Source organism: Trichomycterus rosablanca, chromosome 8, assembly GCF_030014385.1.
Source record: "Trichomycterus rosablanca isolate fTriRos1 chromosome 8, fTriRos1.hap1, whole genome shotgun sequence".
NCBI classification, from domain to species: Eukaryota; Metazoa; Chordata; class Actinopteri; order Siluriformes; family Trichomycteridae; genus Trichomycterus; species Trichomycterus rosablanca.
Genome location: NC_085995.1, coordinates 37265962 through 37291873, shown reverse-complemented (window position 1 = coordinate 37291873; position 25912 = coordinate 37265962). Strand labels below are relative to the sequence as shown.

Here is a 25912-nt window from a genome sequence, read left to right as displayed (position 1 = left end):
GAGCAAACGCCGAGTTGCCTCCGAGCTGCCACATCTAGAGGTGACCTAGGGTGTAGTGTGAAGTAGGTATTAGTATGAGTATCTGGATACGATGGTTTAATCTGCTTGGTTTTGTGGTCTGATCATGGTATAGGTGTTTATGACGAAGCATATTTCATGTAGTTTATTACTGCCATGTGATTCCCATTCGGTTTGACATTTATTTTTGCCGTACCATGTGATCAGGGGTTTTGCGTCTGCTAATTAGAGCTTGTGTTCGGTCTGTTGTGAGTCTGAAGAATTCCTTGCCAATCTGTCGGCTTTTTAATACATTGTAAAATAAAAATGCAGTGTGAATGTCTGATTGATTATTTATTTATTTGATTGTTTTACGTCGTGCTTCACGGCAGGAAGGGTTGATAATTGTCATAACTGTCTATCAGCCTTGCCAAGTGCTAGAAATAAAGGATTGTATTTAATCTGGTTAATAAAGAGAAGCAGGCCGAGAGCAGGATGAGCTGTATCTGTCTAATGTTTCAAACATACTACAGTCTGATTGTCATTTCTTCATGTTTTTCATCTCGTCCAAGTTGTCATGAAGTTAATTCATCTCCTTTACTGTTTTTTCTGACAAAGCCTCCTCTCTGTTTCTTTCTGTCCTGGTTGGCAGTTCATCTATAGCACACAATAACAACATCAATAAAATACAGGTCAGTAATCCCTTTATTTAAACAGCTTTACTATGGTAAGAGTATTAGACACTTCATACATCCTTAAAGTTTCTTACATGCCTCTTTCTTAATGTTTCTTTTCCCATATCACACTATCAGCACTGGGGTCAGCTACATAAAAGCTGTAAATAGTCAAACACTATAATTTTCAAATTACATCATGGTAGTAAGTGACCCATCGTCCTCTTTTAATGACCACTTGTGTGTGTGTGTGTGTGTGTTATTAATACATTGATCAGCCATAACATTAAAACCACCTCATTGTTTCTACACTCACTGTCCATTTTATCAGCTCCACTTACCATATAGAAGCACTGATGAAGGAGAAGATGACCAACTCAAACTCTGATTTTACATATACAAGGTGGACCAATTAGGTAGGAGTGTCTAATAGAGTGGACAGTGAGTGGACACGGTGTTTAAAAACTCCAGCAGCGCTGCTGTGTCTGATCCACTCATACCAGCACAACACACACTAACACACCACCACCATGTCAGTGTCACTGCAGTGCTGAGAATGATCCACCACCTAAATAATACCTGCTCTGTGGTGGTCCTGACCATTGAAGAACAGCATGAAAGGGGGCTAACAAAGCATGCAGAGAAACAGATGGACTACAGTCAGTAATTGTAGAACTACAAAGTGCTTCTATATGGTAAGTGGAGCTGATAAAATGGACAGTGAGTGTAGAAACAAGGAGGTGGTTTTAAATGTTATGGCTGATCGGTGTATGTATACATACAATACACCCAGCACTTCTCCAGCTTATTCTGCACCCAAAACTACATCCTTTAATACACTAAACTTTATACTACACCCTGTACTACACCTGATACTTCACATGAAACATTGTTCTGTTAGGATGACTGAACTCACCGGAGAGTTTACATCTTGTCCTCTGTGTGCTGGTGATCTGTTCTGGTCTGACTGGTGTGCTGGACTTTAGGATTTTGAGAGTTCTGCACTTCAGAGCAGTGAGCACGCTTCCTCACTGCAGCGGTAGCTGAAGATGAAGGTTCTGAATCAGGGCTGAGCTCTGGATCAGGATTCGACTGGGTGGCCTGATGTGCAGGCTGAGATGCAGGCTCAAGCTGGGGTTGGCAGGAAGTGGAGACGACCCCTGGAGAGCATGTTGTGTTGTTAATGCTCATACACATTTAATGTTTGTCCACAGTACATATAAAAAGAATTAGATTGCAGACAAGAGTTAAGGGTTCTCCATATTATGTCCCTATTAATTCCCTTTCAGTCTTGTGACCCCTGCTGCAGACACAACAATAATACAGTGTTTATAAATCCCAACAACCCTGCTGCACTTGATACACTCATACCAGTCATTGCAGTGCTGCTGGGACACCACCCAAACATCATCTCCTCAGGGAGAGTCCCTCTCAATTGATAACAGAGGTACAGTAAAAGCTGCATTTTGTGTTTACCCATGTTGTTTTTATCTTATATTAAAATTAGTCTGAACATCTAAAACATGTAAATGCTTAATCACAGCACTGGATAATCCATTGTGTGTGTGTGTGTGCGGGTGTGTGTGTGTGTGTGTGTGTGTGTAACTAAAAAAAAAAATAAAGTTTTGACGAGGTACAGACTGAGCGCACACGACCTGGCCGTGGAGACGGGGCAACACACCCGGTCCTGGCTGCCCCGGGAGGAGAGGTTGTGCCAGCACTGCACTCTCAGTACAGTAGACACGGAGCTGCACTTCCTCACCCAGTGTACCAAGTACCACCACATCCGCTCCCAATTCTTCCCAAAATTTAACAGTCATACCCGACTTTACCTCCCTCCCAGACCCCGACAAACTGCCCTACCTACTGGGGGAGAACAGAGAGAGCTGCACACTAGCAGCACTCTATACACACACCTGCCACCAGGCGAGGGACAGTGGGTGACCATGTCTCATACACACACACGCACACACAACAAACGTTTTTTTACTACCTCAATATTGTAAATGTCACCTTTTTAATTGTTATTATTTGCACTGTTTATATTAATATTTTATTCTATTTTATATTTTTGCACCTATTGTAACTGTTTTGTATATATTTGTTCTTATTGTTATTTTTTTATTTCTCTGTAACTGAGCTTTGGCAATACGAATGTCCTATTGTGTCATGCCAATAAAGCTTCTTTTGAGTTTGAGTTGAGTGTGTATATACAGTATATATATATGTATACAGTGCAGTGCTCAGCAAAAATGAGTACACCCCAACAAATTTGTCAAAATGAGTACACCTCAATGAAAGTCTTAGGAGCAAAGCTAAAGTTTAGACTACAAAATTCTAATTAATAAGAATTCAACCACAGGTAAGTAAAACAAAGAAAACCCCGTCCCATTTCATGCTGTCAGCAGTGGCACCACATGGAAGAGAAATGTCACAAGACCTGAGAAAGAAAATAATTTCTTTACACAAAAAAGGTGAAGGCTACAAGAAGATCGGCAAAGCTTTACTTATTAGTCAGAATACTGTAGCAATGGAACTGCAACCATCTCACAGAGACGTCCAGGCCGTCCAAGGAAGGTAACACCCAAACAGGAGCGTCTTGTGATGAGAAAAGTTGAAGAAAATCACCATGCAAGTTCACTGCAGTTAGCTAAAGAGGTAGAAAGCCAAACTGGGGTGACTGTTTCCTGTGACACAATACGGCGTACACTGCAGAAGAATGGCATGCATGGGTATCGTCCATGAAGGAAGCCTCTCCTGAAGCCTATGCACAAAAAAGCCAGCCTAGAATTTGCCTGGGCCCATGCCGAAAAAGATGAAGACTACTGTGACTCCATACTCTGGAGTGATGAGACCAAAATAAATGTTTTTGGAACTGATGGCTTCCAAACTGTAAGGCATTGCAAAGGTGAGGAGTACAAAGGAAAGTGCATGGTGCCTACAGTGAAACGTGGTGGTGGCAGTGTCCTTATGTGGGGATGCAGGTGATGGGGAGCTGCATTTCATCGATGGCATCATGAATTCACAGATGTACTGCTCTGTATTGAAAGAGAAGATGCCACCATCACTTCGTGCCCTTGGTTGTTGTGCACTTTTCCAACATGACAATGATCCAAAACACATATGTAAGGCCACTGTTGCATTTCTGAAGAAGAACAGGGTGAAAGTGATTCAGTGGCCAAGTATGTCTCCTGATCTGAACCCAGTCGAACACCTATGGGGAATTCTGAAGAGACAAGTTGAGCATCACTCTCCATCCAGCATCCAGGCTCTAAAAGAGGTCGTACTTGAAGAATGGAAAAAGATAGATGTTGCCAACTTGTTCATTCCATGCCTAGAAGACTTTCCATGCTGTCCCTAAAAATCATGGAGGTCATACAAAATACCAGATGTACTACTTTTTGATGTGGGGTGTATACATTTTTGCATCAACTAATTTGATTAAAACTGAATATTTTGTAATCTAAGTTATATTATGAACCTTAATTTCATGTTATGGGTTAAACAAATGTTCTATGAAACTCAGTCTTGTCAAAATTTTTAAAATTGTTCCTGTGTTCAGTGAGATATTGATTACTTTTTAAAGGGGGTGTACTCATTTATGCTGAGCACTGTATGTATATATATGTGTGTGTTGTACCACTGCTGCTGGCCTGAGAGTCGTCCGACAGTGAGGGCTCAACCTCCTCCTGAATGGTGGGCACAGACGCTAGCAGGCCTATTAAAGACAGACAGACAATAACAGCATTTCCAAACGTCTATAGCATTTCTCCCTGATCATTTTGTAATTCTGTTGCTTCCAACATCCTGACAACAGTTTCGGGTATGCCTTTTTCTGATTTAGAAGCGACTGCTAAATGTCAAAAATGTGAAGGCTTTTAGGATTTTGTCACAATTGAAAAGGACATGTTGCTACACTCTCTCCCTTTAGTGTGGACCCTGATGATGCTCCACCTCACCTGCAGCTGAAGCCGACTGAGCTATAGTGTGACAGTGAACGACACAGCCCACACATGCATCTCTCTGGTGCATTTTTTGTTATAAACTAAGTCTAAATGACTCCCACCACTGTGACATTTTATATGTGTCAACCACTGCTCTCCAACCAATCCTGCTCAGTGTACTAAAATTCAGATCTCAGTATCACCCCTCACATTCGTGTCAACAAGTTACTGGTTTCTCAATTATTTTCAATTAATTTCACAGAAGCTGCGTCCGAAATCGCATACTCCCATACTGAACAGTACGCGAAAGCAGTACGCAAGAGCCCGTATGACCTACTGCATGGGCAGCCATTTTTATGTATGCAAACACACATTGGCACATTTCGGTCCAATAATCTCTCCCATAATTCAACTGGAGCTGCAAAAACATTCAAAAGGTTTATTGTTATTGCTGTGTTTAACTATTTAATTTAACTCTAACAAAAATAAATACAATTTTGGTGAGTGGGGCTTTAACTGAGGCGATGTGACGTCATGCATCAAGTGACGTTGGTGAGATGGCGGATGTAATACGTCCGAGGTTGAGTACTGAAAGAGCTTATTGCTGCGATTTTAGTATGTACTGTTTAAGTATACAATTTCGGACGCAGCCAGAGTTTCAGGCTGTTTTGAATTTGTTGTTGTTTGCTGTGTGAACATGACACTTTTAAATAACAGTATATTTATATTACATGCATCTTTTATTGTTTAATAAAACTGTTGCCCCCCGAGCACTTTCACATGATCAAATCTGGTCCTCCTTGATAAAAAGAAAAACTTTGGACACCCCTGGGTTAGGGTGATGGCAGATAGTGTGGTGGTGTTACGCATCTTTGTTGTTGAACTAATGTTACATAAAATCCCTTGTGTAACACACTCGGCCCGGTTAAGGAGGTCAAGACAGCCTCCAAAAATCAATTACACATGAAAGTCAACAAGTCTGTGTGTGTGTAGGACATTAGATGAGTGGGCACTACTGTGCTGTAATAGTCCTCGATCCTACAAATGCATGTGCCCTTTTTGAAATTGGCACAAAAAGCAAAGAAAGCAACAACAAAAAAAAACTCTCGCTGATGTAACACTACTGTGTGTGTGTGTGTGTGTGTGTGTGTGTGTGGTGACTCACTAAGTCCTCTGTAGTGTGAGAGCTGCTGGTAAACCTGCTTCATCCTCTCGATGTTAAGCCGGCTGCTCTCGGCGTGGTTGACCATGGGTTTGGGATAATCCACTCCCACGATGCAGTTTGCGGCCTTCTGAATCGGTTCTGGTGCTTTCCATGGCTCGTGGATGTAGCAGCTCGGAAAGTCCTTCAGCTTTGGAATATATTTTCTAAACGACAGAAAAAAAACAGCTGTATATGAAAGTGCATGGTGGGACTACTGGTACGGTCACCTGATGCAAAAAAAATCATTTGGTGGTCAGATTTACTCCAAGAAACACCAAAGCAGCTCTTCTGTGACCTAGAAGCTGCTTGGACGTGAGCGGTAGTGCTCACAGACAAGCAAGTTTTACATGGAAAGAGACATGGAGGCTGCCATGCTAGAAAAAAGCTCTTGCCTTAAATTTAGCAACTTTAATTTAGAGACCACTGCTCCATGTACTATTAAACATGTCAAGTTAAAGCTTCATACAGACAGACACAGAGAAGTTCACTCAGAAGTAGGAAAGAAGGAAAGGAGGAAAACCACCCATACACGGGGAGAACATGCAAACTTCACAAAGAAAAGACCCGGACCGCTTCATCTGGGAATCGAACCCAGGACCTTCTCTCTGTGAGGGAGACAGAGCTACCCACTGAGCCACTGAGTCACCCTGTTTCACTGTGTAATAAATGAGCACAGATGCTACATGTGCTGCAATTTAAATTTGTGGTATGCATGCTAGCCCACTACTGCTGAGATCCAGGGTCCAAATCTAGGGCATCTGCACAGACATAATTGGCTAATATCCTTTGGTTTTCAATGTATGCATGCCAGATCTACTGTGGCGACCCCTAAATACAGGAGCAAAATATTAAACTATTAAATTTATAATATTAAATATTTAATCTTTAATCTGAGCCTGCGTCTCATGAAGGTTCCAGTGCTGTGGAAGACATCGTGCCTCGTTCCAGTACCAAAGAAGTCTTCTCCTTCTGCCCTCAACGACTACAGACCGATTGCCTTAACATCACACATTATGAAGGCAATGGAGAGACTTGTTCTGGCCCATCTCAGACCCCAGGTGACCACCTCCCTGGACCCACTGCAGTTCGCCTACCGCCATGAGGTTGGTGTTGAGGACGCCATCATCTACTTGCTACAACGAGCACACTCGCATTTGGATCTAGCTGGCAGCTCTGTGAGGATTATATTCTTTGATTTCTCCAGTGCTTTTAACACCATCCAGCCTTTGATGCTTAAAGAGAAGCTTCAATTAATGCAAGTGGACACCTTCACTTCCTCTTGGATTACTGACTACCTGACAGACAGACCGCAGTTTGTGTGACTGAAAGGAGGTGTTTCTGATCAGGTGGTTAGCAGCATAGGAGCACCGCAGGGGACTGTTCTCTCACCTTTTCTCTTTACCCTGTATACCTCAGATTTCCAGTACAACTCTGAGTCCTGTCATCTACAAAAGTTCTCAGATGACTCAGCAGTGGTGGGGTGTATCAGGGGTGGAGATGAGAGTGAGTACAGGGATCTGGTTGACCGCTTCCTTCTTTTAAATGTGACCAAGACAAAAGAGATGGTCCTAGACTTCAGGAAGACCAGGGCTGCTTTGAAACCCCTCTGTATCCTGGGGGAGGATGTGGAGGTGGTGGAAAGTTACAAATACCTTGGTGTCCATCTTGACAACAGACTGGACTGGAAGTGCAACACCGAGGCTGTCTACAAAAAAGACTTTATTTCTTAAGGAGGCTCAGGTCCTTCAATGTATGCAGCAAGATGCTACACATTTTTTACCAGTCTGTAGTCGAAAGTGCAATTTTCTATGCAGCCATCTGCTGGGGGAGCAGCATTAGAGCCAAAGACTCCAAAAAGCTTAACAAGCTTATCAGGATGGCTGGTTCTGTGCTGGGTTTCGCTCTGGAGCCCCTAGAGCTGGTTATTGAGCAGAGAATTTTGCACAAGCTGCTCAACGTAATGGACAATACCACACACCCGTTACACGACCTGCTGATTAAACAGCAAAGTGCCTTTAGTGGAAGGTTCCGCCAACTTCGCTGCAACAAAGAGCACTATAGGAAGTCATTTCTGCCCACAGCAGTGGCAACCTATAATAACTCTCACTGGAGCAAGAGAAGGACTCAGAACCGATAACACCCACGAAAGACAAACAAACTTACAATTTGCATAGGGTACTGTTTTTATTTAAAAATTTCAAATTGCACAACGTCTGTAACTGCACCTTCAGCCCCCCCCCCCCTTAGTTTCTTTTGTTCTTGTCCTGTTAGATGTTTTTATATTATATTATAATTTTTTATATTATTATATTTTATTTTCTTCATATATGTATATTTTTAGATTTTATATCTATATTTTTAGATTTTATATCTTACTTGTATTTACATTTGTACTAATTTTTTGATTCTTTATTTACCTCATTGTAATGTCACTGTGATGTTTTTTGTCATAATTGTTATTGCTGCTGCGACACCACAATTTCCCTTCGGGGATTAATAAAGTACTCAATCAATCAATCAATCAATCAAACTATTTATGTTAAAGGGTTAAAACTGCTGCTGGACTGAGAACTTAACAGTGGCCAAAAGACTGAAATACTGAAGACTGAAAAAGGGCAGGTGTAGCGTAGTGGTTAAGGTACTGGACTAGTAATCGAAAAGTGGCTGGTTCAAGCCCCACTATTGCCAGGTTGTCACTGCTGGGCCCTTGAGCAAGGCCCTTAACCCTCAATTGTTCAGACAGTATATTGTCAGAGTACTGTCAAGTCACTTTGGATAAAAGCGTCTGCTAAATGCCAAAAATGTAAATGTAAATTGTAAATGTAAATACACTTGAACTAACATGTAGTTAAAAAAGACTAAGACTTAAACTATATCAGAATTCTGGTGTTTTGAACACTAATTGAACATTTTTTATTTATATTTTTTCCCCCTCTTTTCCCCCCTCTTTTCCCCCCTCTTTTCCCCCCAATTTTTATCCCCCAGTATAGCCGTGTCCAATTACCCTGATTGCCTCCTCTATACTGATTCGACCCTTCACCGCTGACTGAGGACGCCTCTCAACTGACATGCGCCCCCTCCAGTACGTACAGTCAGTACAGACTGCATTTTTCACCAGCACGAGTCGAGTTCATATACTTGACAGGCACTGTGTACGGAGGGCCACAACCCCATCAGCATTATTCCTCAGCCCTGTGCAGGCGCCATCAGTTATGAGGACCTATGATCCGACTAACAACCCTGAACAACAGCCAATCATTGTTTATACTGCCGCCCAGCCCAGTCGGAGAGGCAGAGCTGAGTTGAGCTTCGATACGATGTATTCGAAACCCCAACTCTGGTGAGCTAGCGTACTTTACCAATGCGCCACCTGAGCCTAATTAAACATTTTAACCCCGTCTGTCTGCAGTTTGGCACTGATGTATTTATTTAATTACTTATTTACAAGTTTAACGCCATGTTTGCTCGTAGGCTACATTCATGACAGAAAAGTTTATCATTATCACTTTATGTTAACTTATAGTTCACATTTGCCTTGTCAGTTTCATGGCTGTTAGGAGTTTGACCCTGCTGTAAAGCTGAATTTCTAGGAAGCTCCTAATAAACATTTTTCTGTGCCCTGTAGTTGTGCCCCTCATTCTTCACCTACTTATATAACATTCATGTTCAGCAGCAGTGCAACTACAGTGCCAGGATCTATTATTACCCAAGTACATTTCTATCACCTTAATGCTTTTATTTCTTACCTAAAGTTATAGAAACAAGATGAAGCAATTTTGTTTCATTTATGTCATTACTGTCTGATTTATCACCGCTTTAACCTGGTCAGGGTTGTGGTGGGAGGTGGTGGAACTGATTCCATGGGTAAAACACAGTAAACACCCTGGAAAAGTTGCCAGTCTATTAGAGGGCAGACACACACACACACTCACACAAACACACTCACATTTAGGGCAATTTTAGTAGCTCTAATTAACCTGACTGACTTTAGATTTGTGAGAGGAAACCTGAGCACCCAGAGGAAACCCACATAGACACAGGGAGAACATGCAAACTTTACACAGAAAGGACCCTGACCACCAGGAAGAGGATTTGAACCCAAGTCCTTCCTGCTGTGAGGCTACTGTTCCGCCCAAAAGCAATTTCATATTAGTCTCATTCTGTCAGAACTTATAGAACATTATAAGGAAGAACCCTTGGGAAGAACCAGACTCAACAGGGACCTCCATCCTCCCTGAATTTTATCAACCACTTTATTCTGGTCTAGGTTGTGGCAGGTCCACCAGGAAACACTGGCTCCAAGGCAAAAAGACTCACCAATTTATTGCAGGGTTTTGGGCATCCTCCACCCCATTCCCCCATCCCAAAAAACAAAGCCAATAATGTCTGTGCAGATGCCTGGCTGGCTGACAGCGCCACCGAGATACAAACCTGAATTTCAGCAGTGGTAGGCTAGTGTAAAAGGCAGCTGTGCCACCTGAGCTCCCGTTTTAAATAACATCCTTTTTTACTCCGTCTGTCTGCACTTCAACCGTGCTGTAAACCAGAATTACTAGGAAGCGGTCTGGCTAGTAAATGAACTGCAGGCTATAAAACCTGAGTGCATCTGGAATGTTTCCACAGCTACACTGTGAGCATGTGGTTTAATATATAACTGGAGATGTACAGTCTGTGGTTTCCAGGAAGTGTGCAGGTTAAATTTCTCTGCAGATATAGAGAGTGCACTTCCATTCCTAACAGATTAAGCACACAGAGCAGCAGACAGTGAAAAAAGTGTTTACATGATGACTTGCATAAGACTGCACTACTGAACAAACCTGCACTACATTCCACCAGAAACATCAACCAGAGTTTCATTTCATATACAAAACACTTCACACCACACTATATACTACACAACACATTATACAGTGCATATAAAAAGTCTAGGGGCCCAACAGTGGCTACTTTAGCAGTGGTTGGACTTAAGCCAGTAACCTTCTGATTGCTAGTCCAGTACCTTAACCACCGAGTTACAACTGTCCTTCCTTTATCATATTCTTTATATCACTGTTTTGTTACATTTGTTGAATTTAAAAATTAGAAGGGGTGTCCCAATACTTTTGTCCATGTAGTTTATGTATATTTCTATATATTTTATTTTATTCTATTGAATCTAGTCAGGACCAGCAAAGCTGTTTTAAGCTCTTTTTCATTTTCCTTTAGAAACAGGGGTGGCACGGTGGCTCGATGGGTAGCAGTCGCCTCACAGCAAGAAGGTCCTGGGTTTGATCCCCAGGTGGGGCAGTCTGGGTCCTTTCTGTGTGGAGTTTGCATGTTCTCCCTGTGTCTGTGTGGGTTTCCTCCCACAATCCAAAGACGTGCAAGTGAGGTGAAGTGGAGATACAATATTGTCCATGACTGTGTTTGACATTGAACTTGTAAACTGATGAATCTTGTGTAATGAGTAACTACCGTTCCTGTCAGGAATGTAACCAAAGTGTAAAACATGATGGTAAAATCTTAATAATAAATAAAATAAACCTTTAGAAACTTGAAGCCTCCAGAACATTCTGTTACAATGCAAGGTTTTTGTGATGTTACGATTTCAGATTCTATTTGACTTTTAATTCAACCATTTAAAGAAAAATTTATTTATTAGGATTGGAAAACCGGAGCGTAGAGAACATGCAAGCGCCACTTAGAAAGGACCCGGACTGCTCCACCTGGGAATCGAACCCAGGCCCTTCTTGCTGTGAGGTGATAGTGCTAAAAACACTAAAATATTGTATTACATAAGTGTGCACACCCTTTTATAATTGGGGACGTGACTGTGATGATACAGCAAATCTCACTGTTGAGAGCTATAAGTCAGGACAGGGGTACAAAAAACCCCAAGGTGTTACGTATACCAAGGAACACAGTGAATAAAATATGGTACAACTGTGACATTAACATTAACTAAACGTCCCTCTAAAACTGATGAAAATACAAGAAGAAACTGGTCCGGGATGCTGCCAAGAGGCCTAAAGCAACATTAAAGGAGCTGCATGAATTTTTGGTAAGTACTGCTTGTATACTACACGTGACAACAATCTCCTGCATTCTTCATAAGTCTGTGCCGTGGGGTAGGGTGGCAAGAAAAACAGGTCCCTTAATAAAGCATTAGTGTAAGGGTGTAACCTTATTATACCAGCTTTTGATTTTTATTTTCGGTCTAAAAGCTTTCAGTTTGTTTTTCAATTGAATTGTACAGATCATAGGTCACAAAGATGGAAATAAATCTGAAATGATTCATCTTGGTCTCATTCTTCTACATATATAAAACGAAGAGTATTTAATTCTAGAGATTAATTATGAATGGTTTCAATTTGCTCTATATTTACACAACATATAACACAACAGTTATGCTGCACTTTGGAAACTGCATCTTTAAAAACAGCAAAACATGCTTTAATTTAATTTTATCGAATTCTACTGAAAATACTGTTACATAGCAACATGCCACCTGTGGTGAAACTACACCTTTACCTGAAGAAGCTAATTACACCGATCAGCCAAAACATTAAAACCACCTCCTTGTTTCTACACTTACTGTCCATGTTATCAGCTCCACTTACCATATAGAAGCACTTTGTAATTCTACAATTACTGACTGTAGTCCATCTGTTTCTCTACATGCTTTGTTAGCCCCCTTTCACCCTGTTCTTCAATGGTCAGGACCCCCACAGGACCACCACAGAGCAGGTATAACTTAGGTGGCGGATCATTCTCGGCACTGCAGTGACACTGACATGGTGGTGGTGTGTTAGTGTGTGTTGTGCTGGTATGAGTGGATCAGACACAGCAGCGCTGCTGGAGTTTTTAAATACCGTGTCCACTCACTGTCCACTCTATTAGACACTCCTACCTAGTTGGCCCACCTTGTAGATGTAAAGTCAGAGACGATCGCTCATCTATTGCTGCTGTTTGAGTTGGTCATCTTCTAGACCTTAATCAGTGGTCACAGGACGCTGCCCACGGGGCGCTGTTGGCTGGATATTTTTGGTTGGTGGACTATTCTCAGTCCAGCTGTGACAGTGAGGTGTTTAAAAACTCCAGCAGCGCTGCTGTGTCTGATCCACTCATACCAGCACAACACACACTAACACACCACCACCATGTCAGTGTCACTGCAGTGCTGAGAATGATCCACCACCTAAATAATACCTGCTCTGTGGTGGTCCTGTGGGGGTCCTGACCATTGAAGAACAGCATGATAGAGGGTAACAAAGCATGTAGAGAAACAGATGGACTACAGTCAGTAATTGTAGAACTACAAAGTGCTTCTATATAGTAAGTGGAGCTGATAAAATGGACAGTGTGTGTAGAAACAAGAAGGTGGTTTTAATGTTATGGCTGATCGGTGTATATTATATAGATTTATTTTAACAATATTGTGGCTACAGCACTAGTCTTCGTGTTCAGCTTGTGTCTGAGACTGAACCACAGCTCTAACGCGCTCGAGATGACACACTCTATCTTGTTTTTGTTCCTGTATAAATGGGTATAAGGCTGGGTATGCTGTTACCGTATGAACTCTCCGGTGGGGTCGATGCGGCGGCCAAAACCCACGGGGCAATAACAGTGAAAAAACTGCTGGAAGAAAGCACTGCGGGAGAGCCACATCCAGCTCCCGGCATTCACACTCCAGTCTGCATCCAGTAACAGCTCCTCAAACACCTGTAATAAAGAAAACACACTTCACTAAACTATTGCTTTAAAAGATGGAAGCATATTTATTTAATTTTATGAAGATTTCAAAGTCTTACACACTTTGGTTACATTCATGACAGGACAGATAGTTACTGGTTACACAAGATTCATCAGTTCAAGTTTTAATATCAAACACAGTCATGGACAATTTTGTATCTCCAGTTAACCTGACTGCATGTCTTTGGACTGTGGGAGGAAACAGGAGCTCCTGGAGGAAACCCACACAGACACGGGGAGAACATGCACATAATCAAACTCCCCACAGAAAGGACCCAGACCGCTCCACCTGGGGTTCAAACCCAGGACCTTCTTGCTGTAAGGCCTCAGTGCTACTCACCGAGTCACTGTGCCACCCAGTTGAAAGCATATAGTTTTTTTTTTTTTTTTTTTTTACACATTTATTAATTTATTACACGTGTTAGTAACTGCTGTGCCTGAACACACCTCACTGGGCCAGCTGTAGCCTAGTGGTTAAGGTACTGGTCCAGTGATCAGAGGGTCGCTGGTTCAAGCCTCACCACTGCCAGGTTGCTGCTGTTGGGCCCTTGAGCAAGGCCCTTAACCCTCAATTGCTCAAACTGTGTACTGTAACGTAAGTCGCTTTGGATAAAGGCGTCTGCTAAATGCCGAAAATGTAAAATGTAAATGTAAAATGTAAACACATGAATTTAAAATTAGAAGGCGTGTCCCAATACTTTAGTCCATGTAGTGTATCTGGTACATACAGTTACTGATTATTTTACATTTCCATACATGGCATTTAGCAGACGCCTTTATCCAAAGTGACTTACAACTGTGGCTGAATACAATACAAACAAGGTTAAGGGTTAAGGACCTTGCTCAGGGGCCCAACAGTGGCAATTTGTCGGTTGTGGGGCTTGAACCTTGTACATTACCTCAACCACTAGGCTACCACTATTCTTTTATATGTTACACCTATCAAAAAATTTAAACTTTGGTAGGGTATGGGTATACAATTACTGAATGGAGCCCATTTGATGGTCTGACACTTTGTCAACCCCTGTACCTCATTGATATACTAAAAAAGGCCCCTATAGGACCCTGAGCAGATGATGTGTGGATGGTGGATTATTCTCAGCACTGTAATCACACTAAGATTTTACTGAGTTTTGTTTTGTATCATATTTGACACGTCTGGTTTTTATGTAATTCATTTTTTAAAATTTATTGTTCGCAGCATGTTTTTTTTTTACAAACAAAAACACACAGAACACAATTTTAAACCCCTTACACACTGAATTTTCTTTACTTTTGTACTCAAGTCATTTAAAACTTATAAATAAATAAATGCCATTAACGCTTGGTGTTATAGGTTTAATCTTGTGATCACAGCATTGACACTGAGGTGTTCAAAAATCCCAACAACACTGCCGCACCTGCTAAATATACAGGAACAACACACACGTACACACAACATGTTATTACCATGGTTTCATCCAGGTCAGATTAACAAATTGGGGTGCGGGGGTGACCACAAACACAGATAGGCTACAGTCAGTGATTGTATCCTCACAAAGTGCATCTGTATGGTAGACGTAGCTTATAAAATAACCCATAAACGTATGTACCAGATACGTTCAGTAAATATTCTGTTGCTCTGTTGCTTTTGTGAGTGATTACCCTCATGCCGCTCTCCCAGCTGATCCACAGGTCTCCACGGGTGAGAAAGCAGCCGACAGCATGGCGAGCCAGGTGGTGAATCCAGCCCTCCTGTCTCAGCTGGCACATGATGGCGTCGATCCAAGGGAAACCCGTCTTGCCCTCGGCCCACTTTGCCAGAGCCACTGGGTTCTGGTCCCAGGGGATCTGGACGCAGATAGGGTTCCCCTCCATACGGTCGAAGCTGGGGTTGTTCGTGGCCGCCGTGTAGAAGAACTCGCGCCACAGCAGCTGTCTGAACAACGAGAGAGGAGGACTGGAGCGCCGCCGCAGCTGAAGAAAAAGGGCAAGTCATCATTATAATGATCGTAATGATAACACCTTGTTACCTTCCACGATGACCTCTAAATGTGGAAATACAACCCCAAATCAGAAAAAGTTGGGACAGTATGAAAAGTGCAAATAAAATAAAAGTGCTGAGTGTCTTATATTTACTTTGACTTTTATTTGATGTCAGACAGGATGAATCTGAGATATTTAATGTTTATCTGCTCAACTTCATTTCATTTATTAATAAACATCCATTCCTGCATTTCAGGCCTGCAACACATTCCAAAAAAAACGGGACGGGGGCAATTTAGGGCTAGTAATGAGGTGAAAAAACTATTTAATGATGTGATTCCAAACAGGTGATGTCAACAGGTGATTGTAATCATGGTTTGGTACAAAAGCAGCATCCTGGAAAGTCTGAGTCTCTGATGAGTAAAGATGATCAGATGATCTCCAGTTTATCAACAAATGTGTGAGAAAATGATTGAAATGTTTAAAAACAATGAACCTCAAAGAAAGATTGGAAGGGATTTGCATATTATCCCTCTACAGTACATAAAATCATTTAACAATTCAAGGAATCCAGAGGAATTTCAGTGAGTAAAGGTCAAAGGAGCAAGATTAAGCTGAACACCCGTGATCTTCGATCCCTCAGACGTCACTGCATCAAGAACCTCCACTCAACAATAGCTGATATAACCACATGGGTGAGGGATTACTTTGGCAAACCTTTGTCTGGCTTTACAGTACAGAGTTACTGCACAAATGATACTTAAGGCTTCTTTTTTGCACAGTAAAGTTTTATGTTAACCATGTCCAGAAGCGGTATCGACTTCTCTGGGCCCAGAGGCATCTAGGATGGACCACCACACACTGGAACACGTACTGTGGTCAGATGAATCAGCATTCCAGGTCTTGTTTGGAAAAAATAGATGCCGTGTGCTCCAGACCAAGGACAAAAATGACCATCCAGACTACTACAGCAACAAGTTCAAAAGCCAGGGTCTGTCATGGTATGGAGGCGTGTCAGTGCCCTTGGCAAAGGTCATTAACACTTTTCTGTGATGGCAGCATTAATGCAGAAGAGTACATTGAGATCTTAGAACAACAAGTGCTGCCTTTAACATGCTGCACACATTACAAAGGCATGGCTGTGGAAGAAGAGGGTACGGGTACTGGACTGGCCTGCCTGCAGTCCTGACCTGTCCCCGATAGAGAATTTGTGGAGAATTTTGAACTGAAAAATGAGACAACGACGACCCCGTACTGTTGCACATGTTAAGATGTGTTTGCAGAAAGAATGAGAAAAAATAAAAGCTGAAACACTAAATCACTTGGTCTCCTCGGTGCCTTAACGTCTTTTAAGTGTGGTAAAAAGGATTGACAACATTACAAAGTAGTAAAAGCTTTACTGTCCCAACTTTTTCGGAATGTGTTGCCTGAAATGCAGGAATGGATGTTTATGAATAAATGAAATGAAGTTGAGCAGATAAAACATGAAATATCTCAGGTTCATCCTGTCTGCAATCAAATAAAAGTCAAAGTAAATGTAAGAAACTCTGTGTTTTTTGTTATTTGCATTTTCCACGCTGTCCCAACTTTTTCTGATTTGGGGTTGTAAATCTGCATTACATTAATCTTACATTACAAAAACCTGGCTTTTTAACAGGGGTGTGTCGACTTTCTTGAAAAATACAGCTTGAGGAGTATTAAATAATATTGGGGCGGCACGGTGGCTAAGTGAGTAGCACTGGTCCTGAATTCGATCCCCAGGTGGGGCGGTCCGGGTCTTTTCTGTGTAGAGTTCTCCCCGTGTCTGCGTGAGTTTACCCTGGGTGCTCCGGTTTCCTCCCACAGTCCAAAGACATGCAAGTGAGGTGAACTGAAGACACTAAACTGTCCATGACTGTGTTCAATATAACCTTGTGTGAACTAATGAATCTTGTGTAATGAGTAACTATTCCTGTCATGAACGTAACCAAAAGTGTAAAACATTTTAAAATCCTAAACAACAATAAACATTAAATAATATTATAGACACTGAGTGTGCCATTGAGCACTTTAAAGAACAAGATGACCCAGAGAAGTTAATGACGAGACTGGAAGGCTATAAAAAGAGCTACAGCAACAAGTACTGCTGTAACAGTGTAACCGTGATCGACTGTGTTCTGCACATCAAACTGATTGCATTTCCGATTGCACCTGTATAAAACCCCATGTCCCTTGAAAACGTTTGCTTTAATCTAACATGTTTCTTCAGGTAAAATAAAGCACACAAACAGATTAAAGTTTTGCACTGACCTTCATGTAGAGCTCTCGTAAGTGGTAATAAAGCACTCGGCATGACAGGCAGCCGAAACAGAGGTACGGACCCAGACCAGTGGGACTGGCAAGCAGCGAGTGAGCCTTTATTCGAGGTCGCTCGAAATTACTCACCCATGCCTAGATAGTAAAAAACATGAATTAGCAGCAGAGTGGCATCACGATGACAGGACACAGCTAACCTGAAAAGCTTTCAGACTGGACTCACCTTTTTGTCTAAGTGTTTACCGAGTCTCTCCAGAGCCTCTGATTCACCCCCCTTCCACACTGGCACCCCATCGGCATGATTCTTAAACCCTGAACCGGACAAAACATCATATAAAACAAACAAACACACAAACACACACAATCAACTGTTTTAAATCATGTTGTACCACCACATACAGTTTTGCAAAGACTATCAAAAGTACCAGAAACTTTCTGAACATTAGATTTCTCATGATGATAACTTGGTACATCAGGTATATGACAAGACCTTTAACACACCTGACAGCTTTCTAAACATACAGATTAGAATCTATGGCTTCCAAACATCTTAACACAACATTTAAACATTTCTGCTGCTATAATTATTGTATCTAATATTTGAGGTTGTACAAGCCAAATGAATAATGAGTTTGGGGAGGGTCCATTACTCTTCCAGCATGACTGTGACCCAGTGTACAAAGCAAGGTCCCTGGGTGAGTTAGCTGTGGAAGAACTTGACTGGTCCTCACAAAGCCTTGACCTCAACTCCATCGATTACCAATGGTATGAATTAGAACAGAGACTGCGAGCCAGACTCTCTCATCCAACATCGGTGTCTGACCTCACAACGCTCTTCTGGATGAATGGGCAAAATGATCACAGACACACTCCAAAATCTTGTAGATGCCTTCCTATGCAAGAACTGGACAACTCCATATTAATGTCTATGAATTTAGACTAAAATGTAATAAAACTCCTGTTGTGTAATGTGTAGGCATCCCAATACTTTTGTCCAGATAGTATAAGTGTTTGCCAGTCCTGATTATTAAGTGCAGTAGAGTTGAGACTGTTATAGCTGCAAAAGGCAGCAGTAGCTCATTGGGACTAGTGATCAGAAAGTTGCTGGTTCAAACAACACCGCCACCACAAGGTTGCCACTGTTGGGCCCCGAGCAAAGCCCTTAACCCTCAATTGCTAAAACTGTCATAGTTATAAGTCGCTTTGGATTCAAGTGTCTGCTAAATGCTGCAAATGTAGATGTCAGTGGTGGTGGGACTTGAACCACCAACCTTCTGATTACTGGTCCAGTACTTTGAGCTACCACTGCAAAAGTAAATGCTAAAAAGTTTGTGTATGTGTGTGTTGGGGGGTCAGCTCCATAATAATGCCTATAGTTTTAGATTGGGACGTCAAACAAGCTCATGGTCAGGTCCACAAACTTTTGGCTATATAGTGCATACAGTACATATAGCCATATTTTATATTTTTTATTTAACCTTTATTTAACAAGGCAAGTCATTAAGAACTGCTTCTTATTTACAATGGCGGCCTGGCAAAAGGCAAAGCCTCTTGAGGAACAATCATACAAACGAATTTACATAAGACATTGAAAACAAACAACGATAATCACAATACAATAACACATAGTCGAATCACCCAGCAACAGTATAAAAGAAGAATCAATTTGTCATACAGCTGCATGTATCTCTTAAGATATCTGTAATTTGTTTTTTAAAAGTTGTCTTAGAAATAAATGCATCCAGCCTTAGAGTTTCTTGCAGTTTGTTCCAGTCTTTGGCTGCAGCCACTTGAAATGATGACTGACCAAAAATGGTGTTCATTTTAGGAACCTTCAGTGAAATACGATGAGCAGCGCGAGTATAATAAACTGAAGATGAGGTTTGCAATAAATGACACAAATAGGGAGGAGACAAACCAAGCAGGGTTTTGTATATGAGCATAAACCAATGAATAGCACGACGAGTGTGTAAAGATGGCCAGTTCACAGTAGAATAAAGGGTACAGTGATGTGTTTTATATGGAGCATTTATCGCAAACCGAAAGGCAGAGTGATAAAGTACGTCAAGTTTCAGAAGATCACTTTTTTTTTTTTTATAGTGTCTGTAAATGTACAAATGGAGCTTCCTCAAAACTGACTTTAAGTTCCCAGGTTCTTCCTCTAAAGTGAGTACAGCTGGTACCTGTCCAGACTTCTTCTGAGATAAAACGCCAGCTAAAGCTAAGATCTTCTAATCTGTTGTAATATATTAAACAGGTTCTCACCCAGTTCCTCCAGAGTGGGCACACTGTAGTGTTCATCATGATTATCTGAGATCTTGGTCCTGCAGCTGTTCATCTGCTCCTGTGTGATGGTGGGCAGCGGTTTCTTGGGCAGATCGAGTCGGCTTATTATGGCCTGAAAGCGTTTGAAGGTGAGCGGCGGGTTGTTGTTGTTCATCTCGATGATTCTGAAGGAACACACACAGAGTCAGTCACATCTCTGAGGCTATGTCTGCTGAACAAGACTAATCTGAAGCTAAGTAAAATGTAAAGGTGGCACAAGGAGGGCCAGTTGGTGTATTTATTTATTTATTTGGATTAATGTGTTGTTCATGTGGCTGCTCAGCCCAGTCGGCAGGCAGAGCTGAGATTTGATACGATATATTCGAGATCCCAGCACTGGTTCCAGCGTGTGTTTTTACAGCTGCGCCTGATCAAATACATTTTATCATTCGCTTTATCCTGGTTAGGGTCACGGCAGGTTAAACACTGGGCATAAGGCAAGAATGGCCAATCGTATGTGTGCAGACACCCAGCCGGATGACAGCACCGCTGAGCTTTAAACCCGAATCTCTTTGGTGGTGGGCTGGCGTAACTGACCGCTGTGCCACCTGGGCGCTAACATCCCACTGAAGTTCATTTTAAAGCGCACTGCATGAGTACTGCCTTACGAATGAAACAGGGCAGTTGTACCGTAGTGGTTAAGGTACTGGACTAGTAAGCAGAAAGTTGCTGGTTCAAACCCCACCACTGCCAGGTTGTCACTGTTGGGCCCTTGAGCAAGGTCCTTAGCTTTCAATTGCTTAGACTGTATACTGTAAGTCGCTTTGGATAAAAACATCTGCTTAATGCCGAAAATGTAAATGAACCACTATATTAAAGCTCAAAAAGAAGAACTCTTCCATTACAGGGTTAATTTGATCATAGCACTGAACTCCTCTGATCAGCTGACAGAACGGTCATCACAAATCCACAAACCCTAAAGGCTTTAATTTATAAGCCTGAACCTTCACAAAACCTTTTCATCTCCTCACACAGCTTGTTTTTGTTAGTCAGGAGGTAGATTATGTACACCTACCTCAGCTTCAAGCTGACATGCAACGCACTGGGAAACCGCCTCTCCAAAATCACACATGCTGGGAAATGTGACCCGCAGTTACATCTCTTCACCAGCAGGGGACAAGCACGGGTGAAACAGGCTCCACACATGTGAAAGCTTGATCTGCTCTCTGTGTCTGAGCTGGTCAACACCTCCCGGGTTATCAAACACATCAGTGATGGTTCACACAGAGGGCTGCTGTGATCTCGAGGAGAATCCTGACAGATCACGCTTACACAGCCTGATCAGTTCGAGTCAAAAGTTTATACACAGAATGTCTCTTTGACTCTGATCTTAGAAAAATGAATAAACAAAGAAGTGTTTACATAATTTTCCTCTGTAATTTGTGTTTTTAAACACCACAGGTCAATAACAAAACCACTAGGCAGTGTTACAAGATGGCCAAAACAGAAAATGAGCTTCTAAACCACATTAAGTCTCACAAGTTACGTTACTTTGAGTAAGTAACATTTACATTTTCGGCATTTAGCAGACGCTCTTATCCAGAGTGACTTACAGAAGTGCTTCCATAGTGAACATTACCTTACTCTAGTTTAAGTAGACAACAGTCCAAGACCACAAATCTGCTTTTTTAGGAAATAAATGAATAAGAGTGTTAGTAAGTACATGTTAGTTCTCAGCTTAAGTGCTTAGTAAAGAGGTGATGAAGGTTTTTAATCGTCTTTTGAAGACAGTGAGAGACTCGGACGTTTGGACAGACAGAGGAAGTTTGTTCCAGCACTTGGATGCCAGTACAGAAGAGCCTTGATGCTCGTCTACCCCGAGTTCTGGGTGGAGGATCAAGGCATGACAGGGCACCCATGTGACAGTATTAAAGGTGGTATTATGGCAGGAAGATGAATTAACTTCAACGGCCTGCATAGAGCCCTGACTTAAACCCTGTTAAACACCTTTGGGATAAACTGGAATGCTGACTGTGAGCCAGTTCATTAACGTCCATTCATGACAGAAACGGTAGTAACTGGTTACACAAGGTTCATCAGTTCACGAGGTTATATCAAACACAGTCATGGACAATTTTGTATCTCCAATTCACCTCACTTGCACGTCTTTGGACTGTGGGAGAAAACCGGAGCTCGGACCCACCGAGCCGCCCCCTTTCTACCAAAATAACTGCCTGACTCGCACTGTAAAAAGTCTAGATAAAATATTCAATGCTGGTATAGCTGCAAAAAAGAGGGGCACTTTCATATTAATGCCCGTGGTTTTATAATGAAATACTTAACAAGCTCATGGTCAAGTGTCCACATATTTCTGAGTAATTAATTTAGGGATTTTTTCTGCTTATTATGGAGATGTAGATTCAGATCCAGAGCTTTGAAAAGCTGCTTGGTGTAAAATGTATTACATGGTAAAAAAAATGTCTTAAATGGTGAAAAATTATTACATTTAATTGCAAAGGTGCTGCACGAATTAAAACCCCCCAACAACACAGCTGCACCTGATACACTCACTGCAGGGTCACTGCAGTGCTTAGAATGCTCTGCAGTTCAAATAATATCTGGTCAGCTCACGACACATCCTACCAAAGTTCATTTAATTTCATTAACCGCTTTATTCTGGTCAGGATAAACACTAGGCACAATGGCAGAAATACCCTGGACAGGGTGCCGAGGGCATGTCTTTAAAGTTCTGAGAGTTCCTTCTGAGTGACGTTCAAGCATTTTCAAAATTCCCAATAAATATTTTATAGAATTGAGTTTAGAAGATTAGGCAGGATGTGCTTGCACCTCAACCCCTTTGTGTGGTGTTTTTGAGATCATTTGCACAAACATCAATGCACAAATTAACTGAACGTCAAAATATACAAATATATAATAAAAGTGACTTTTAACGTGCACGAGTGTGATTAGTAACTGACCTGTCGGGATTGTGGAGTGTGTGAGAGTGCCTAACCACCGTCTCCACGCCGAATTCCTGAGCCATTTTAATAATGGCACCATCTCGCTCCTTACCATACGGCTCGGAGTCAAACTCGAACGTCAGACGAGTCACGTTCCACTCCTGAAAAAGAGACGCAACAGGTTTACGTTAGCAACGATCATGCATAGGTAGAGGTGTGGCAGGATTCTGACATGTGGCGGCTTTTCTACCAGTGGTGCTGAGAAGGAATAAGTCATTACGGAGAAGCTCCTCCATCTACTGATTTAACCACTTACAGAAGCTAAAACAGTAATTACAGATAACATAATACTAATCTGTAATTACTGTTTTAGCTTCTCTAGGTGTCATATTAGCATCATATTATCAGGTAGGCTTTTGAGAGCTTGTTGTTGATACATTAGCTGGTGTAAGAGCCCCAACAGGTAAACAAGTAAACATGAAAAGTTTGATAAACTGACCTTGAAAAGTGTGGGAAACACATTGGCAGGTTGTCCTCTCACCACGAAGAGCCTCGAGTTCAGTTTCCTCAAGCTGGTATCCAGATCCTCTAACGACTCCAGCAGAAACCTGGCCGATTTAAAAGAAGCAGATTACGATGAGTACAATATTCAGTAAAACGACTGAGCATTATAAAGTACCACTGAGGTCAAGACAGTCCTAGAATTTCAATTATATATAAGTAATAATATAAGTAACAACACACCTAGTATTTAGTTTAACATCCCTTGACATCGAAGCCACTGTTCCTTCTTTCTACCTTGTGCTTATTTGTACAGGTTTGTTTGTTTATTCGAATTTTAACATCATGTTTTACATTCATGTCAGGACACTTAGTTACTCGTTACACAAGATTTATCAGTTCACAAGGTTATATCAAACACAGTCATGGACAATTTAGTGTCTCTAATTCACCTCACTTGCATGTCTTTGGACTGTAGGAGGAAACCGGAGCACCCGGAGGAAACCCACGCGGACACGGGGAGAACATGCAAACTCCACACAGAAAGGACCCGGACCGCCTTACCTGGGGATCGAACCCAGGACCTTCTTGCTGTGAGGCGACGGTGGTAAATTGTGCTAGACACTATCACTGGGATCCAGGGTTTGAATGCCCAGCGCTGCAGTCAGTCAGTGGCCGAGGCCCCGCTATATGGCCAAAAGTATTTGGACACCTGACCACCTGTGTTCCTAATAAAGTGGCCAGTGAGTGTGACAGTTAACAGTGTTCCGTACATCAGTTTTGAATTCATTGCGGTTTAACTGGATTTCTTTTGTGGAAAAGAAAAATACGTAAGACATGACAAGAAGTCATTAACTGATTTTACCAGGTTGAGTATTAAATAACATAAAAAAAATATATACATATAAAAATAAATGGTGATAAATGGATAAAGCTAAACTGTACGGAACACCGTGAAATGTTGATATAACGTAGCAGGATTAAATTAGGCTACACAGAAGGAAACAACTAGTCTTAAATCAAAACAAAGTCCTTATATAAAGCAGAAGAGTCATTATTATCTAAAATGAGGTGAGTAAATTTACATTATTTACAGTTAAACCCGCACTAACCTCCAGCGGTTCAGTCCCACGTTGGCTGCGGCGAACCACGGATCCAAAACATAAACACAGCGCACCGTGTCCGCTCCACGCAGAGCCTCCTGCAGAGCCGGGTTATCATGGAGCCGCAGCGCTTTCCTGAACCAATGCACCGAATTCACCACCATTCTCGCTCATTTAGTCCGTTATAGTACAAATACGACCCGCTTATCCTCATTGTCACTTTTACCAACCCACTCGCTCCATTTTTATCCAACTTCCATATTACTGATGTGGTCCCAAATGCCTCCTTATTCCCTTTGTAGTGCACTATAATTTTCTTTTTATCCATAGTGTTATGTCCCCTATCTAGTACACTTTTTTATACTTGCAAAGCAGTTTGAGATCCAGCCGTTAGATAATAGCACATTCCCTCTGCTTATTGGCTAGAACAGAATCACGTGCATATCATATGCAAATGAGTCAACGTGCCGCCCCTGGGCAGTGCGCACGTGTCAGAAACACGTTCCCATCTATTGTTATTTATTTATTTATTAGAATTATAACAACGTCATGTTTTACACTTTGGTTACATACATGACAGTCACATGTTTAATGTCAAACACAGTCATGGACAACTTAGTATCTCCAATTCAACTCAACTTAACTCAACTTTATTTATAGAGCACTTTAAAAACAACAACAGCTGTGACAAAGTGCTGTACATAGATAATTATAAAACATAAAACAAACACTAGAAACAATGAGAAGTCTCATGCTGGATTGAAAGCCAAGGAATAAAAATGGGTTTTAAGACTAGTTTTAAAAATAGCCAGTGAAGAGGCCTGTCTAATATGGAGTGGTAGGTTGTTCCATAATTTAGGGGCAGCGATTGAAAAAGCTCTATCCCTCTGAGCTTACGCTTTGACCTTGGTACCTCCAGGAGCAGCTGATCAGCTGACCTGAGGCACCGAGCAGAAGTGTGGGGATGGAGGAGTTCAGCGAGGTAAGGCGGGGCAAGTCCATTTAAAGATTTAAAAACAAACAACAGAATCTTAAAATGTACTCTGAAATGCACGGGCAGCCAATGGAGGGAGGCCAGAATGGGGGTTACGTGATCCCATTAAAAGTCGGGCCGCAGCATTTTGCACTAACTGGAGACGTTTGAGGGAGGACTGGCTGACTGCAAAATAAAGTGCATTACAGTAGTCCAGCCGAGATGTGATGAAGGCATGGATCGCTGTTTGAAAGTGCTCATGTGAAATTCACCTTGCTTGCATGTCTTTGGACTGTGGGA

At 41.8% G+C, this 25912-nt stretch overlaps 1 protein-coding gene across 2 annotated transcripts; it reads right to left on the bottom strand.

Annotated features, from left to right (window-relative positions):
• Positions 1 to 332: 332 nt before the first annotated feature.
• Positions 333 to 24874, bottom strand: cry2 (cryptochrome circadian regulator 2). 2 transcript variants are annotated; one of them, XM_063000837.1, is made up of 12 exons: positions 24649 to 24874; positions 23535 to 23643; positions 23054 to 23196; positions 20076 to 20260; positions 18034 to 18122; positions 17805 to 17945; positions 15195 to 15506; positions 13369 to 13520; positions 5781 to 5983; positions 4312 to 4389; positions 1588 to 1831; positions 333 to 654 (listed from the first exon to the last, which is right to left on the bottom strand). In XM_063000837.1, the coding sequence occupies exons 1-11, from the start codon at positions 24801 to 24803 to the stop codon at positions 1596 to 1598; spliced, it is 1803 nt and encodes a 600-aa protein (XP_062856907.1). In that variant the 5' UTR covers positions 24804 to 24874; the 3' UTR covers positions 333 to 654; positions 1588 to 1595. The 2 variants fall into 2 exon arrangements, with proteins under 2 accessions (XP_062856907.1, XP_062856908.1); XM_063000838.1 differs by lacking the exon at positions 4312 to 4389.
• Positions 24875 to 25912: the final 1038 nt, after the last annotated feature.